Raw genomic sequence first — 16,550 nt, 5'->3', positions numbered from 1 at the left:
CCCACAGCACATAGTCCTGCACTGCTGTGTTCATTGTGCTTGTGCACTGGTTCGTGTATCAGAGGCTGTACCAGCAAAGTGTGTTTGCAATTACCTTCCCCCTAATGAGTCATTAGCATCAAGTCCAGAGAATCCCTCCTCTCCTCCCTCTCCACCTCCATCTTTTATACCTCTCTCTTCCTCCTCCTCCTCCTTCTCCTCCTCCTCCTTCCTCTGTGTGAGACATATGTGTTGCAGGGACATAGTGATGGCTCTCAAGACATGTTGGACTTCTGCGCTGATCCTGATGTTGTTGATCTCTAGCAGGGACACACACACATTCATTCTGCAGGCCTGAAAACAAGCCCAAAAAACTGTCTTACAATCACAATTCTGCATCAAGTATTTTTGCTGCTTTCTCTCAGAAGGACATATTAGTGGTGTCAAATATTAACATTAAGTTATCAGTGGTGCAAGTGAAACATATCACTGGAATCATTCTGTTTTCTAACTGGAATGTTTTCACCAACAGCAAGCTTATTTATTATTTATATTTTTTGTATTATGTGTATTACAGTTTGATATATTTATACAAGCAAACCATCTCTCAGTGCTGCTTTTCAAACTGCTGTAGTTGTTTGGCAGTGGAGCCTTTGCGAGGGAGGACATGGAAGATGATTCAGAGGACAATGAGTGCAAGTTTTATACATGAAGTTGAGTGCACTTTGTTTTTCATTCAGATAGCTCTATAATAGTTTCCATTTATCATGAACCGTTCCATTTGCATAGTGTTAGTCAGAGTTGATGTCTAAATGAGCTTCACTGAATATGTTGAAATGTATCGCTCTTATAATGGTAATGATAATAAAGTCTATTTATATAGCACAAAATCAGCTATTACAAAGTGCTTGTAAAGTAATTCAGTTGAAAATAGTGAAAATGTTGATCAAATAGTAATAACTTAAGCCTTAAGGACAAACAATAAAATGAGATCAAATAGTAAGAATAAAGGCTAAGATACACATACAGTATATTGTACCGTATATGTACACATACATTACCACATATTGACATATATATGCACAGAGACATACACTTACACACACAACCGCACAGACTGAAGGATTACATGAAGCTGTAGGGTAAATCTTTATGTTCTGCTTACCATAGTGATGTTGAGATGACACTTTCTTTAGATAGATTATTTTTCTAGAAATACAAACATGATAAGCACTGAAGCCTGTCTTTTGAAAAGTCTGCAGTCAGCTTGCGCTTCTTGCCACAGGAAGTCATCATATGACTCATTATAATGAGATGAGTATGACATGGTATGTAAATTATTATGAAAATCTGAATTTTGGTATCTCCTTAGGTAGACTTTTGTAGACTCTCATTTTGCAACTTATCCCACAATTTTTTGGATAGCACACACACACTAGCGTTTTTGTTTGCTGCTCAGTTCTCCAGTGGTTCAGTTTCATGGTTACAAAGCTGGAAAGCTTTTTCTTGGGTGGCTTTACTCTGACAAATGAGCGCAGTCTTTCCAGAGATCAGTCCTCTGCTCTGTAAACAGCAGGATTCAGCAGCACCCACATTAACAGTGTTTGTTTGTCATACTTCCTGTTATGACAACTCGACGTGACCCCACCTCCTCCACAACCTCAGTCAGTGATTCAGTGACGTATGTTAGTGTGTGTGTGTATGTGTGTGTGCGCTTCAGTAATGAAATATTTTCCTCCACATCAGTTAAAGTGTGAGTCATAGAGAAAGAGGGAACCCTCCTACCCTGTGACAGTGACTAACCCAGCACCGGTCCGTTCAGGTCATTGACTCAGTGGTGGTTCCCTGACTTTCCTCTCGCTATGTGTATTAGTCAGCTGGGATGGAACAGACATGCACTCTTCACTCACAGCTGGCTGATGATCTATGTAATTCCACATCCTGTTCTCTCTAATGACTGTTTTTGATCTCTGCAGAATATGGGGGCACATGAGAGGGTTCCCTTATTCTAGCTATTATTTTTACCCGGAATCAATGTAGTGAGAACTCTGAATGATTCACAGGGGCTTTTCTATATCATGTTTTCACCAGTCTGTAGGCTCGTTAGGTTTGTGCGTTTTACTAATGATTGTGTCAGTAGTATTGGCAAGTTGTAACTATTTCTTTCCACAAAGTAAAAGTCAACATTGACCGTAGTAACGCAAACACCAACAAACAGAAACCCACTATACACTACAGCAGACAGAGTTAGCAACTAGCTGGTAAACATAGTGGAGCATTTAGCAGCTAAAGAGACAGATATTTCTCTCAGGAGATGGTGGAGACCAAACCGGAGCTGAAAGGAGAGTGAATATTGGACTTACATTCATCAGGTGGAAACAAACACATTTCAAACTGAATGAGAATGTTGTTCTGTGTCTGCTGGATGTTTCAATGAGAAACTGTTTGCTAACAGGTTCAACAAAACAACTTTATTAGGTGCTAGTATGTCAGTTATGCGTTTCTTAGATGCCTAGTTACAGCCCTCTCTCTTCAACCAAATGTTTTCCAGCTCTAACCTAGATGCCAAGACATTTTTTTGACCTGTAAATCAGTAATTCAGAGTGGGAAGGTTAGAGTATACCAACACCCTGTTTGCAAACTTATTTTTCTGTCTTTTTCAGAGCAGAAGTTCAGGAGTAGTTTGCTCTTTGTCAGTTCAGTCATGCCTGTTGCTGAACAGTAGGGTTTCTTCAGTGTCCATGACCATCACACCATCTCCTCCCCCCTCTGGGCTCCCTTCCTTTTAGCCTCCCACTCCTTCCCTTCTCCACCCACTCCAATTAGGATTAAGTTTCAAACATGCCTTTGGTGAGTCCCCCGCCAAGTCCCCAACCATATGGCCGCCACAAATGCAGCTTTGTTCTCTAAATATTGTCTGCCTTTGATTGTAGCCCCTGAGTCAATGAAGAGAGATGCACTGGAAACCAAAACCTCTTTTATTCTCTTATTTATGACCCCTGTTTAACAGGGGGCTGCCATGTGGAATATGTACATGTGGCCAATGAATGTTGTAAAGTTGCAAAACAGTTTTCCCTGGAGAGGATCTACACAAGCATGTGTCCAGTCAACTTTGCCGGAGTCCTTTCATAAAGGGGGGGAGAGAGAGAGTAAGATATAGGGCAAGAGAGAGAAGCACACAACCTTAACCATGTGTATCCCAACTGTGTGCAGCAACAGCCAAGTGATTCTTTCCTCATGTTCCTGAAACAATGAAGCCATGCTCATCATATCTTTAAATATGGAAATGGGTTATAATGTCACCACCACACCTGTGCCTGTGTGTGTGTGTGTGTGTGAAATCTCCTATTTCATGCTAACTCTTTTTCTTATCTGTTCCAGGAGTCAGATGGCCAGGGTTGTCCGTTCTGTCGTTGTGAGATCAAAGGCACAGAACCCATCATTGTGGATCCCTTTGACCCACGAAATGAGGGCAACAAGTGCTTCTTCCTGGACCAGCACAGCTGCCCCATGCTGGAGCTGGATGATGAGGAAGACAGAGAGGACTGCCTGGTCATGAATGGACTGGCCAACATCAGGAAGGTAAAGGCTTGTAGAACCAGCTGCTTGTCAGATTGGAAAATATGATGATGTATTATCATAGTTTTTTTGAGAGAGGAAGAAAGAAGAAAAGTTCTGCAGATGTTGTAATTCTCTTTTGTCCACAGCTGGTTATAAATGACTGATTATTTGCTTTACTTTTCTCTCAGCACTGTGCTGAGCGCCAGAACTCGCCCATGGTGTCTCCGAGCTCTTCACCTGTCAGCCAACACAGAAAAGCCCACATAGGAGACCCTGGCCACTGCGGCCAGCATCTCGGCCTTCCCCCCGTCCCACCACGACTCGACCTCATCCAGAAGGGTGCCATCCGCTCCCCGTCTGCCAGTCCCACCGGCTCCCCAAAGGTCAGTCATTATGAAGGAAAATGTGTCACCTGTATTTTCTGGCACATAATAATTCAAGACTCAAAGTCACAGAATCATTTAAAACAAACTATGTGAAAGCAAGTTTAGGAAGTGCTTTACAGGACGGCTTAAAAACAAGAATAATACATTACATCAGGAGGATGTAAACACAGGAAACAAAGTAGGTTAGAGGGGAAAAAAAAGATAAACACATGACTTAAAAAATAAAAAAAACATAAGAAAACAACTCCACATGAAAGCTGCACAAGGCCAAAAAGCACTTTGATAACCTCAAGTGGCAGCAAGTCATAAATGTTTGAATTTCTGAAGGATTTCATTACCCACAAATCATGTTATGTGACAATTGTTCTCCCTAGTGGCTGATGGAGGCCATAGTTAGTGGAGAAAGTTTTGTATTTGACCTGCATGTTTTTATTTGGCAGCTCTACATGCTAGAGCTGCCAAATAAAAACATATCAAACACCAGAAATTGCAGTATCTTTGCATAAAAACTCAATGTGGTGTAATGTAATTCTAAAATGAATCTTGAATTATTTAGATGCTCCTCTGTCATTTCTTACCATATCTCTCCACCTCTCCAGTCTTCACCAGGCATGTCCAGGAAGCAGGACAAGCCTCTCCCAGCCCCACCTCCTCCACAGAGGGACCCACCTCCACCACCTCCCCCTGAGCGTCCTCCCCCCATCCCCCCAGAGTCACGCCACTCTTGGCTCTCCAGTCCCTCTTCCTTGTCCTCTTCCATCTCATCTTCTACCGGTGCATTGTCAGACTCCCAGATGCCCCCTGAGACACGGTGTCCCAAAGAGAGCCACTTGTCAGATGCCCACAGGACTGAAGGGGAACACCCTCTCCAGCTGGGACCAACCGTCCCCTCCCACCTGAACGGAAGACCACTCAGTTGTCCGTCTGCAGGATTTGGGCGGTTACATCCCAGAATGGAGGGGGCAGGAAACTCAGAGAGCTCCAAGGTAGGGCTTAGATGTCAGTTTTAACATTGAAGGTGATAAGTTGGGATAAGCATGGGAAGCTGATTTCTTTATTTTCTTTGTTTCCTCAGTAAAAGAAAAAAAACTGTGCTGTAAGATAACGCAATATGCTTTCTTAAGAAATCTAAGATCTTTAAAGAGGCACATGTGTTGATTATGTATGTAAGATTTTTGTTCTCTTGGGATTGAAATGTCTGTTCACTTTGGTCTAGACTGAAATATCTCAACAACTATTGGATGGATTCATTCATAGTTCCCAGAGGATGAATCCTACTGAATTTGATGATGCCCCGTCTTTTCCTCTAACACCACCAGCAGGTAGACATTCGTGGTTCAGAGTGAAATGTCTCAACAACTGTTGAATGGATTAACATCCAGTTGGAAATTCATGGTCTTTGTGATTGCCTGACTTCTCATCAGGTCAACATTTCAGTTTATCTCATACTTTGGTTTATCTGTCTGAGAGTTGGGTCATCTTTTCATGAGCATTACAGCCTTATAGAGCTTCTAGTGTGGCTGTAGACTCTTGTTTCTTTTACATATAATAGGGGTGGCCACCAAAGGACTTGAAGAGAACATGAGACAGGTTAGGAGGCATTTTTTTTAAGAAGCTGTGGTAAATTCAAAGCATACAAAGTCCAGTCCTTTTGTTTGCTTTGTCACAGTCTCTACTGAGAAATTGAACACAGTATGTAGGAAGGGCTTAAATGTTTTAGGTGCCATTCAGTGTCAGCCCCACCCATGTTTGGTCATATCAAGTCAATTTATTTATATAGCACCAAATCACAACAGAAGTTATCTAAGGGCAGTTTTCACATAGAGCAGGTCTAGACTGTACTTTTTAATTTACAGAGACCCATCATTCCTCCATGAGCAGCACTTGGCGACAGCAGCAAGAAAAAACTCCCCTTTAACAGCAAGAAACCTCAAGTAGAACCAGACTCTAGGTGGGCGACCATCTGCCTTGACCAGTTGGGTTGAGAATGTGTATATGTTTATTTTACACTTTTCAACAACACAGTGACCCAGTTTAGGGACATGTACAGTATAATAATCAGTTTGATAGGTATTCCTTAGAAAGGCAATCAAACCTGCTTATTTTAGAGAGGTCAGTTAAACCAATTTAGAGTCCCAAAAGTCTTTATTAACATACTTTAGTTGATGGTTTCAGCATTCGGTGTTGGGAATACAGCATTTCTCTCAACCCCCTCAGAAGGTTTAGTTTTGAAACTGATGACATTTAACATTTAATAAAGGTATGTGAAGCTATGGCTAAAAAGAGAGACATAAAGCTGCAGTGGGCAGACCAGGTTCAGTAGAGGGTTATGTGCCTTGCACACATCACTGGTTGTTATTAAGAGTTTTAACTGCATTACTCATGCAACACACCCAGAGTTATGAACTACAGTCTTATAGTCACAAAAAATATATAGATTAATTAGAATGCTAATGGCCTTCATTTTATCCTGCCATTCAAACATCCACACAAACACACCCTGATGACAGAGAGCTACCATGCAATGTGCTGGCCTGAATATTGGGAGCATTTCATTTTGCCCAGGGCCCCTGGACATGTGGACAGGAGGAGCCAGGGATCGAACCGCTGACCCTGTGATCAGTGGACGACCAGCTCTACCTCCTTAGCCACAACCCAAATTTTAAAATGACAATGAAATTGGTGGTATGAATCAGTAAAGTGCATCAGGTGCAAAAATGAACACAAAAACAGCTATTTTACATGCAGTAATAGCAATATGTTCCACACATAGTGGCATGCACTAAGCGGAGCACTAAGCTTGAACTGTGTTGCTGTTATTGAATGTAATATACGTGCCCATGTTTGCACCTGATGCACTTTACTGATCCATTTATTCAAGCGGCTGCCTGTCTGTTAGTTTGTAACTAGAAGTTTGTGGTTCACAGTCCTGCATGAATACGTCAGCCCCTGCTTTAACTGCCACTGATGTTCTGAAGCAAGGCACAACTACCCACTGTAGAGCAAGGCTCTATGGACTATTGTTAATTAGATTAAGTAAATTCATGTGCATTTGTTTATGCTGTGTCAAAATTGTAATGAGTTAACATTGTGGTTATTGAAATCCTTTTGTCCATAGTTATAAAACTGAGTGAGATATGCATAGGGCGTCATCTATGAGGAGAGAGACAGTGATGGAAAGTAGATTCACATGTTTTTTATTGTTTGTGATATTCACCAGGGAGATTTTATTCCTCGAGTCATGTCTGATTTAATTACTTGTGTGTACAGTTACTGCACTGATTGTGAAAGAGCAGAAACAAAAAACAAGAATGAAAGCCTTTTCTGACAGAGTAGCAATAAGCTTCACTGCCATTCTTCTGATAAGACAATACATGCTTGAAGTGTGTTGGACAGAATATAAATATGATAATCTATGCTAAATAATGAAATCCCCGTTTCCACTGAAACTCAGTGTTTGAACTGACCATTCAGATACAACCAATCGAATCCTCCAGACACTGTCTGACATTTACTGCTGTAGAACCCAGAATACTGCTGAGCATCTGCATAATTTGCACACTCTCTCCACTTTATCATTTAAAAGCCTTGTGTGCAGTACACACACGCACGCACACACACACACACACACACAGCCTATCACTCATTCTCCCTCCAGAGACACTCTTTGATCAGAAAGTGCCTCCAGACGCCTGTGGAGAGCGTTGTCACTTTTGGTAATATTCAGGAAGTTATTGTGGTTATTTGCATATGTTTTTGTCTTCCATATAGAGCAACTCTCACTTCAAAGACAGGTACTGTATGCTCGGCAGGTGGAATATAGTTTTCAACTGAAGGTCATTTCATTTCAAGTTTCAGAACAGTCCAATGAAATGGCTGCAGAAGGAATTTATTAATAGTAGTAGTACTAGTTGCAGTAGTCGGGTTGGTAGTTCTATAAAATACTGTACTATAAATCCTGGTTTTGACCATGTAGCTGGGTCAAAAACAATATTTGGAGCTGAAATGTGTCTCCCACACAGAGAGCTGACCTTTGACTTCACTGTGTTTGCTTAATGCTGGCTAATCTGGCAGCAGATTCACAGGTTATGCTTTCTCTGTGAATGTAGATTATTTTTGGCATGGGATTAATACTAATCTCACAGAAGATGTTTCTAATGCTCCTCTGCATTGTGTTTCCTCTCAGCAACACTGTTTTTACATGCAGAGTTTGACGTGGTATATATGCTATAGGCTACAGTTGTTTTTGTGATAAGTGGATATTAACAGCTCAGAGCACTGTGGGTCAATGACTGTACAAAGCATCCTTTATTTTAAATGTACCAGGTTTGATGAAAACAAGTCATTTGCACATAAATACTTGTTTGTGCATCCTTGAACCTCTGCACTTTTTGACGGAGTTGCTTTGAAACCAAGCTAAATGAAGCAGAAGTGCTCTATCTACCTTCAATAAGGTGTCCTGGGTGTGTTTGATTAGTGTTCTCATGTGTTCCTCCCAGGTAGGGAACACGTGAGATATCTGATAATGTTGTTAACATTGACCTACTCCATTGTTCCTTTGTGTGTTCTTTTAAAATTCTCCCCCCTTCTATCTCTCGTGTGTGTCTGTGCAGCCCTTCTCTAATGGTGTGCAAGTTGGCGATGAGTATGACATCCTTCCTTCACGGCACTCGCCAACTCAGTCCATCCATGCCAGTAGCCACAAGTGAGTATTACACACTGAGAACATTTATCCAGGATGCTGTTAACACATTTTCTTTGGGAATATCCTGAAATGATATCTCTGTACAGCCACTTTGTATTAATATTGTCAGATAAGAGCTGAGTGTATTGAAGTGTGTTTGTTCTCTGCATACATAAAGAGGTACTTTAACCGGTGAGCTCTTTATAGCTCCTCTGACAAGGCTGTATTTAAAAACACATCAGCACTGCATGGGTCAGTGTATCAATATACAGTCTGTGTAAATCATAAAAAGATGCTGAAATGTTTAATCACTGGATGGTGCATGCCACTTTCTTTCAAGACTCAGCTATATCTAATTTCCTGTATTAGACAGCGCAAGGTTATTTGCCTACAGAACTGTATAAGCCAAAATGGGAACAGCACAAAATAGATATGTGGTCTACAGTGCAGAGCAGTAACACAACTGGACCAGTGTTTTACCTTATTTTCAGCTAAAATGAGCTTCAGTGGACATTAAAGAAGTTTTCCTTACACAAAGAGTATAAATAGTGAGTATAAATAATAAAAATAAAATGAATAAAATCCAGTTCTCCATCAGCCAGATGCTATTTGTATTTGTACATATTGTATATATTTGCATTTCGATCACAGTTTGGGCTATAATCCTGTTCTCCTCTTAGATATTCCCTTTTAGCCGTAAGTTACTTCTTTCAAACCTCCTTTCTTGTCTCTGTGGTTTCAGACACAGAGACTTTATACCAGTGAGGTCTAGTAGCCGTAGGGAAAAGTTCTGGTTAGAAACAGCTTTGAAAAATGATGGCTGAACAACTAATAGCCTTTTAGCTGCAGCCAGAATTAGATTAGATATTTCTGTGTATCAGGCTGTATTGGAGGCAGGGGATAGAGCTGTCACTTCTGATGAAGCTTGAGCTGAATGGGGAAGCTCTGGTTCTACTGAAAACTATTTAGTGTTTTTAAAATATTGCACACACTCCCCTCGCACAAGTGACTGCAGCTGATTTGCACATACATTCTGTAAGCATAGAATCACTCGCTCACACACACACATGTTTTTCTTCCTATCAGTCCATTCATTCCCAATAGCACTAACCTGAACCTTAATGCTGATTTGGTAATTACTGCATCTATTATTATAATTTACATTCTCATCTAATGTAATGTAATGGTGTTTATGGCGGGACATTAGGCTACATAGGTGTTTCTTGTTACTGATTGGTTAAAGAAATCCCTGCATTATTCATAGAGGACAGTGGCTTTACTGTTGCCTTGGTGAATCATTAACTACAGAAGACACAACAGTTAGTGTACTTTGCACCTTTGCAGTACAACAACATTGCAGCACATGCATTGGTAAACACAGCTAGCAGAGTGAAGCCAGCTGATAAGGAATGCTGCACATTTTTTCACATTGCAGTACACACTTTATAATGATGCCGCATGATGTCTGTGGTCTGCAGTCTGTTTTTATGGAACTGTAAAGAGACTGATATGACAGTTATTTCATATAGTATAGTACAACCTCAGTCTTTTGCTGCTAATAAGCTACAATTGATGGGTTACTGTTTTACTGAAGGTTTCCTCAGCCATGTTCTACATTCACATTTTCTCAAGGAACTGGAGATTAAAACAATCACCCTTTAACCAGCCCCCAGTGCAGAATTGCTTACTTAAAATATATAATAGGTTAATAATTTATTATTATTGTGTTATTGTGTAATTGGTTATTGGCTAATTGGATCTTACTTTTTAGGTGTAAATTCCAAAACAAAAAAGGTTGCAGGCATTTTAATGAAGAGACATGAGCCTGCTGTTGTACACACAGACTGAAGACTTAGGCATCCTGCAGGTACCAGGAAAAGTCACAAGTTGGACATAGTGTTGCGTTACTATGACAACAAGTAACAGTGAACTGCCTCAAATAATATATATTGACCAGGGTTTTTAATATGGTGATTTTGATGTTTATTCCTACAATGTTTCTTTAGTGCTGTTATGTTTAAAACACATAACATACAATATAGTTAATGGTAAATGGACTGTACTTGTATAGCGCCTTTCTAGTCTTCCAACCACTCAAAGCGCTTTTTACACTACGAATCACATTCACCCATTCACACACATTCATACGCTGAATGGTACAGGGGCTACCATGCAAGGTCCCAACCTGCCCACCAGTGGGAATCTAATCACTCATACACATCCACACACTGATGGCACAGCCATCAGGAGCAATTCGGGGTTAAGTGTCTTGCCCAAGGACACATCGACATGTGGACTGGACGAGCCGGGAATCGAACCGCCGGTCTTCCAATTAGTGGATGACCCGCTCTACCTCCTGAGCCACAGCTGCCCATAATGTAGATGTCAATTTGTTGTTTTACGTGGTGAAACATTATTAAAATCTACAATATATAATGTCTTTAAGTTACCCCAGAACTACCGTCCTCCACATAATTGGTTTGTGAAAATATCAGTGATGGCGGTTTGAATGTGATAACTGTATGAGTGACACTAATGGAAAGGTTGGTTTGACAAATCATGGTCATCTTCACAGATCCTCCAACCCTTTCAGCAGCCCTGTGGTGGAGCGGCCGCGGGGAGTGATGGAGAGGGTGGAGGATGACTATCAGATCCCTTCCTCCAATCTCTGCCTGAGTCAGGCTCCCATCTGCATCTCTATACCCAGCAGGTACCGGCCTTCTCTTAATGTGTTAAAGTTACTATGGTGATACAGTGAAGGTAGTTTCATTAGATTAATTAGGCTGCTGTGAACCAAAAAGATTCCCTTTTCTCTCCTTCAGGCACTTGGAGAATGGCTCCCCAGAGCCCTCCATTGAGGAGAAGAAGTCCAGCGAGCCTGGTGAGTCCTGAAACCAATGAATATATTACCTTTATCCCTATTCCAATCAGATCTTTGACCCCTTCTGATATAGTGAGGGTCGCAATGAGCGGGGTGAATATGATGCCCAGGAATCATCTGTAGAAACTGTAGAAACACAGCTGGGCACTTCATTGAATCCATCATTGAGACAGTACATGCCAACTTGTTGTTCAACATTGTCTTGAATTGAGTGTCATTTTCTTGATACCAGCAGAGTGATCTGACTCATTTCAGGATATTAAACCACAATATACAGTATATAAACAAGTTCAGAATCAGGTCATAGTGTATAACAACCAAGTAGAGAGAGCAGAATTCTTTCTTGTTCACTGAATAAAAACATATTTTAAGACTGAATATGACAGTAAATGGTTAGTTTGCCGTGTTGCAGTGGGACTTGAAACCTCAGGCTGCTTTATGCTGAACTCTGCTTGTATTCCTCAGGTGGGCACTCAGAGTCAAACAGGACGGTGGTCGCAGGGGCGACTCACTCTGCCCTCTGCCCCTTCAGCACCAACAAGACACCCTCGGACTATGACATTCTGCTGCCCCCCCAAGGTAGCCCTCCTACCCAGACGCCCCACCTGTCTGTCTCCACCTCTCTGTCTGTCTGAGCTTGTCTCCTCTGTGACGCAGTGTTTCTGTGGAATGTCTCTCTTGTCACGTCAAACCCTTGTATCTGCAAGTGTCAAACTTGTATTCTTGACTTCCTCCAATCAATCTCAAGAATACTTTGTAAAGCTATTCATAAAACCCTTATAACATTCACGTCAGTGTCATTTTATTAAAACCATATTCTGCAGCTGATATACAGCACCTTTTTCTGTCCAACTGTGAGACAATTATTCCAGTAGCAAACCCATGTAGCGGAGTCCACATGGTCCTCATTTGAGTAGGAATGAATGTACTGTAGACACTGCTGCATGAGCCACAGCTGGATAAGGCAATCGTGAAGCCATATGGTAGCAAGTGCTTATGACTGTATGTTTGATGTTCTGTAAGCACCACTTCAAAGTTTTGGTAACCCAGACTTGATCAGCAGTATTAAATTTCTACGAAGCTTTTAAAACAATAACACATCATGATCCAGCCAACACCTTTTTGAGCCAGTCTTTCTTGCACCTCCTGTCCCAGTCCTGCTCCTCCTGTGAAGTCCTTCCTCAAAAGTATCCTCTCTAGGCTTTTATCTTAAGGGCAGCATGCCAGCTTGCTCTTCAGCATGTAATCCCACGGCTGAGACTGCACATGGTTCAGACTGTATAGCAGCGTCAGCCACCTCCTCATAGAATTAACAGTATAAACTGTGAATCAGTACAGAGCAGAGAGTCAGTCCTGTCTGCGGTTTCTCTTGGTTTCAGTATTAGAAGACCCCTTCAACTGCCGCCCTCCATCCCAGCCTCCTCCTCCTCCTCCACCACCGGCGCGACACAGCCTCACTGACCTATCCTCCTCTTCGTCATCCTCATCCTGCAACTCCTCCACGTCCGCCTCCTCTGTCATCGCACGACCACACAGGCCCTCCTCTGGACACGAGCACTCGCTGTTAACCCCCGGTGAGCTGGCAAACATACAGCCTCGTGTTTTGATTCAAATATATGAAGTTAAATATGTGAATTGAAGGCATTTATACAGATAGTGCAAACAACCCTTACATCATTCAGTGAAAGAAATCCCCTGCTTCTCCTACAGGGTTATGCTAATCTAATATTTTTCTCCCTCAGTGGATTAAGTGTTTGTTATTCTCACAGAATTGTGGAAAATGTAGTGCACAGTGCATATCATTTACAGCAGTACTTCACTGACTGACAGGCTTGTTTTCCTGACTTTTCTGGGTTTTGTCTGTGGTCTAGACACAGTGTTTGACATGCTGAACAGTGCTGCTCCTCTGCCTCCAGTCAGACGACACATAGAACATGTGAAAGGCCCCAGAGGCTGCCCGGAGTACGACCATTTACCAAGCAGTCAAGGTAGAGTTACATCTCCTCCTCAGCAAATGACTCCATGAGGAAAACACACATATGGTTCCTGCAAAAAAAAAAAAAAAGTGTTACTTTCACAGAAATATGGGTAAAAGTAATATAATTTACATTTTACTGCCTGTCTGTTTTAGATCTCATATTCTGACTGGACATGTATCAGATTAAAAGCTTGTACTCTAGGAAATAAAGGTCTGGAAAAAGTGTGAGCATTTGAAACCGAAATGATGAAGGATCCCTTTATATAACTAAAGAAGATTTCTGGTAGGAAAGTTACTCTCAGGAGGCAGCTCTGTCAATAATGACTGTTGGGCTTATTTTATGCAGACATGCAAAGTTTTGTTTGAAACTTTGAGCTCCAAATGAGCTTAATCCTGTTTTGTTTTCAGTAGTTTTTATTTCTAAAATATTTCCTTTTAAAGCAGGCAGACCATGTTTTAGTCTCTCCAGCATTCTCTCCACTGTGAAGCAGGACGTCAAATGCAAACATGCAGTGAAAACCTCAGTATCTGCTTTCTAGCTGTGAAAGACACTGATTAGTTAATGATAAAGGTCCAAACTCTGAAGGTATTGGAAAAAATGTCAAAGCTTTAGTTCAGTGACAAGCAGCGTTTAGACTGGAAACCTCTCCTTGACCACTAATAACACTCTCAAGTTTCTGCCTGTGTGCCAGAGGCATTTTTCCACTGACATGATTCCTCTCCTTCTCTCTCTCCAAGTATCGATGGACTGTTTGCAGGCCCCTGCCAGGCCGCCCAAGCCACTGCCCAGGAAGATCCCTCCAGACATTCAGCCGGGCAAACCCCACAGCCTGGAGTCAGAGAATGTGGACGCCAAGATCGCCAAGCTGATGGGGGAGGGCTACTCCTTCGAGGACGTGAAGCGGGCGCTGATGATTGCTCAGTACAAAGTCGACGTGGCCCGAAACATTCTGCGAGAGTTTGCCTTAGTGGCCCCGAGACTGAACCTCTAGTTGTAGAGACAGTAGAAGGGGAGCACAACAATGAAGCTGTGCCTCTGAATGGACTGACTAAAAAGGGCTTCTTCAGTCTGCTTGGCTATAGACTGTTAGAACAACAATGATCGACAGAAACAAAGAAAAATTTTCAAAAGAGACTTAGCCTTTTGTTGCCGAACAGAGATGACAACGCACAACAAAGTGGCTGAAACCAAATCATGGCAGAACACAGAGAATCAATAAAGGGAGAGAAAAAAAAAATGTCTGTGAATGATTTAAACCTGTGAAAAAACGAACCAGGCTTGTTGTTGTTTACAGTGAGCTTTGCTGGTTTTCAAATGCTCGGATGGATGCTTTGTCTCGGGCTTGGACTTTCCTGTTTTAAAGCCCCGATCCTGCTACTGCTGCTACTGTTCCTTTCACATCCCGCCACCTTCCAGACTTCAGTTTAAAAAAGGCATTTCCAGCTCATTTCAAGCTCATTTCAGCTTAAATGCTCTGCCACTGGTTAGGAGTCATTTTTATTTACAGCCATTGGGGGGAGCCAGACTCCACTATTTCTTTACTCTAACTCCTTCTCTCACTCTCCTCTCTTCATTGTATCCTCTTTCACCCTCTCTTCCTTCCCTCGTGTGTCAACCATTAGAGAATACTCCACTGTTTGCCCAGAGTCTGGCTGACGTGTAGGTCTTAACAAGGTCTGGTGAGTCAGGAGTGGTTAGATGGAGCCAGAGGATGCCTTATTGATTCACCTGTTTTCCCCAGCCCAGGAGAAGAGTGTACGACAGTTCCAGAGGAACACTCTTATTACACCTGGTATCTTATTTGGACAAGAAGAGTGAAGAGAGTGGGAGGGTTAGTTTCGCTCTTTGTTTCTGTTCCTAGACCAGAGGATTATTCAGTGGGGGCCTTTTTTAATTACTTTCTTCATCTGAGGACAGCAAGCCTATGAATGTATTTGTTCTGCATGAGAGAGCTATACCTTTGTACACTCTGAGCTCCTCTCAGGCCCAGTTTTACCCTTAAGTGATTAAGTGGTGGAAAATGTTTCATGGTTGTGGAAAATTATTCATTTCTCCATGTGAAAAGCCAGATGATTGTGCCTGCATTTCAGCTAAAGCTTTTAAACGACGGGAGCTGTGCGGATCAGCGAGCCAGACGTCGTCCGTTAGAGCCCAGAGACGACGCACTCTGCAGCCGTCACACTGCAGCCTCCTGTCTCCACTTCAATTACACAGACATCATATGGTGCAAATGTCCACATTCCCCACATGTTTGAGGAATGGCTCTCAATCTGATTTGGAGCAAGAGTCACTTGATATAGCTCTGCAGCAATTATGCATTTTTACTGATGTGGAGTCGTTGTTTGAACACAATAGAGACAAACAAGAAACTGCAGAGCATTGAAACTATAAGATATAGTCACATGCACCATAACTGTGCAGTACAGGTGAAGCCCCTTACCTCAGAACCTGGAATCAGCTGTATTTCTCCCCACTGACTGCAAGATGTCTCACCAATGCATGTATTGGATTTGTCAAAATGTAACAGTATTGCTTATGTCACCCATTTCTTTTTTTTTTTTTTGGAGTAGTATGCTAAACGGTAGGCTGCGTCAGGTCTGTTAGGGTCATAAGACAGGGACTATGTTTACATGGAGGGAAAACCCAGCTATTGATCTCATGAGGGTTAAAAGATAATTCCACTTTATTACAACTTGGGTCTCATTTTGCCCATCGTTGCCATCAGTTATAATAACATTGTACTCATTATAGTAATTGCTGGGATCTGGGAACATGGCAGCATTGCTACATCAAAGTCTGACGGGTCAAGAAACATGAGTAGGTAGACGATCAGTATGTTTCCAAACCAACAATTAAACCAGATTATCTAAACCACTTTATTTTTTTTTTCGTTTTCTCCTCTGCAAACATTTGTCCAACCTGAGGGTTTGTTTAAAACTTGTATGATCATCTAATCGCTCTTGTTTCTCGTCTTGTCCTCTTCTAAGTGATGTCACCATGTTTCCAGACCTCAGCAATGATCTTGGAAGAGTGTAATGTTATCCTTACTCATGGAAATGATGGAAACTATGGAAACAAGA

At 41.8% G+C, this 16,550-nt stretch overlaps 1 protein-coding gene across 1 annotated transcript in view; it reads left to right on the top strand.

The window, feature by feature from the left end:
* Positions 1–16,550, top strand: part of cblb (Cbl proto-oncogene B, E3 ubiquitin protein ligase) — a 54,766-nt gene extending 38,216 nt beyond the window's left edge. Inside the window, exons 10-19 of the mRNA XM_042430834.1 lie at positions 3,361–3,561; positions 3,729–3,923; positions 4,526–4,912; positions 8,540–8,631; positions 11,186–11,320; positions 11,433–11,491; positions 11,957–12,070; positions 12,871–13,065; positions 13,363–13,479; positions 14,208–16,550. Coding sequence (XP_042286768.1) covers positions 3,361–3,561; positions 3,729–3,923; positions 4,526–4,912; positions 8,540–8,631; positions 11,186–11,320; positions 11,433–11,491; positions 11,957–12,070; positions 12,871–13,065; positions 13,363–13,479; positions 14,208–14,461 — 1,749 coding nt within the window. The 3' untranslated portion in view covers positions 14,462–16,550. The remainder of the gene's footprint in view (positions 1–3,360; positions 3,562–3,728; positions 3,924–4,525; positions 4,913–8,539; positions 8,632–11,185; positions 11,321–11,432; positions 11,492–11,956; positions 12,071–12,870; positions 13,066–13,362; positions 13,480–14,207) is intronic.

The sequence above is a fragment of the Thunnus maccoyii genome, chromosome 13 (assembly GCF_910596095.1).
Source record: "Thunnus maccoyii chromosome 13, fThuMac1.1, whole genome shotgun sequence".
Taxonomy (NCBI): domain Eukaryota; kingdom Metazoa; phylum Chordata; class Actinopteri; order Scombriformes; family Scombridae; genus Thunnus; species Thunnus maccoyii.
Note: the sequence above shows the minus strand (reverse complement) of the source record. Positions and strands in the feature narration are given on the sequence as shown.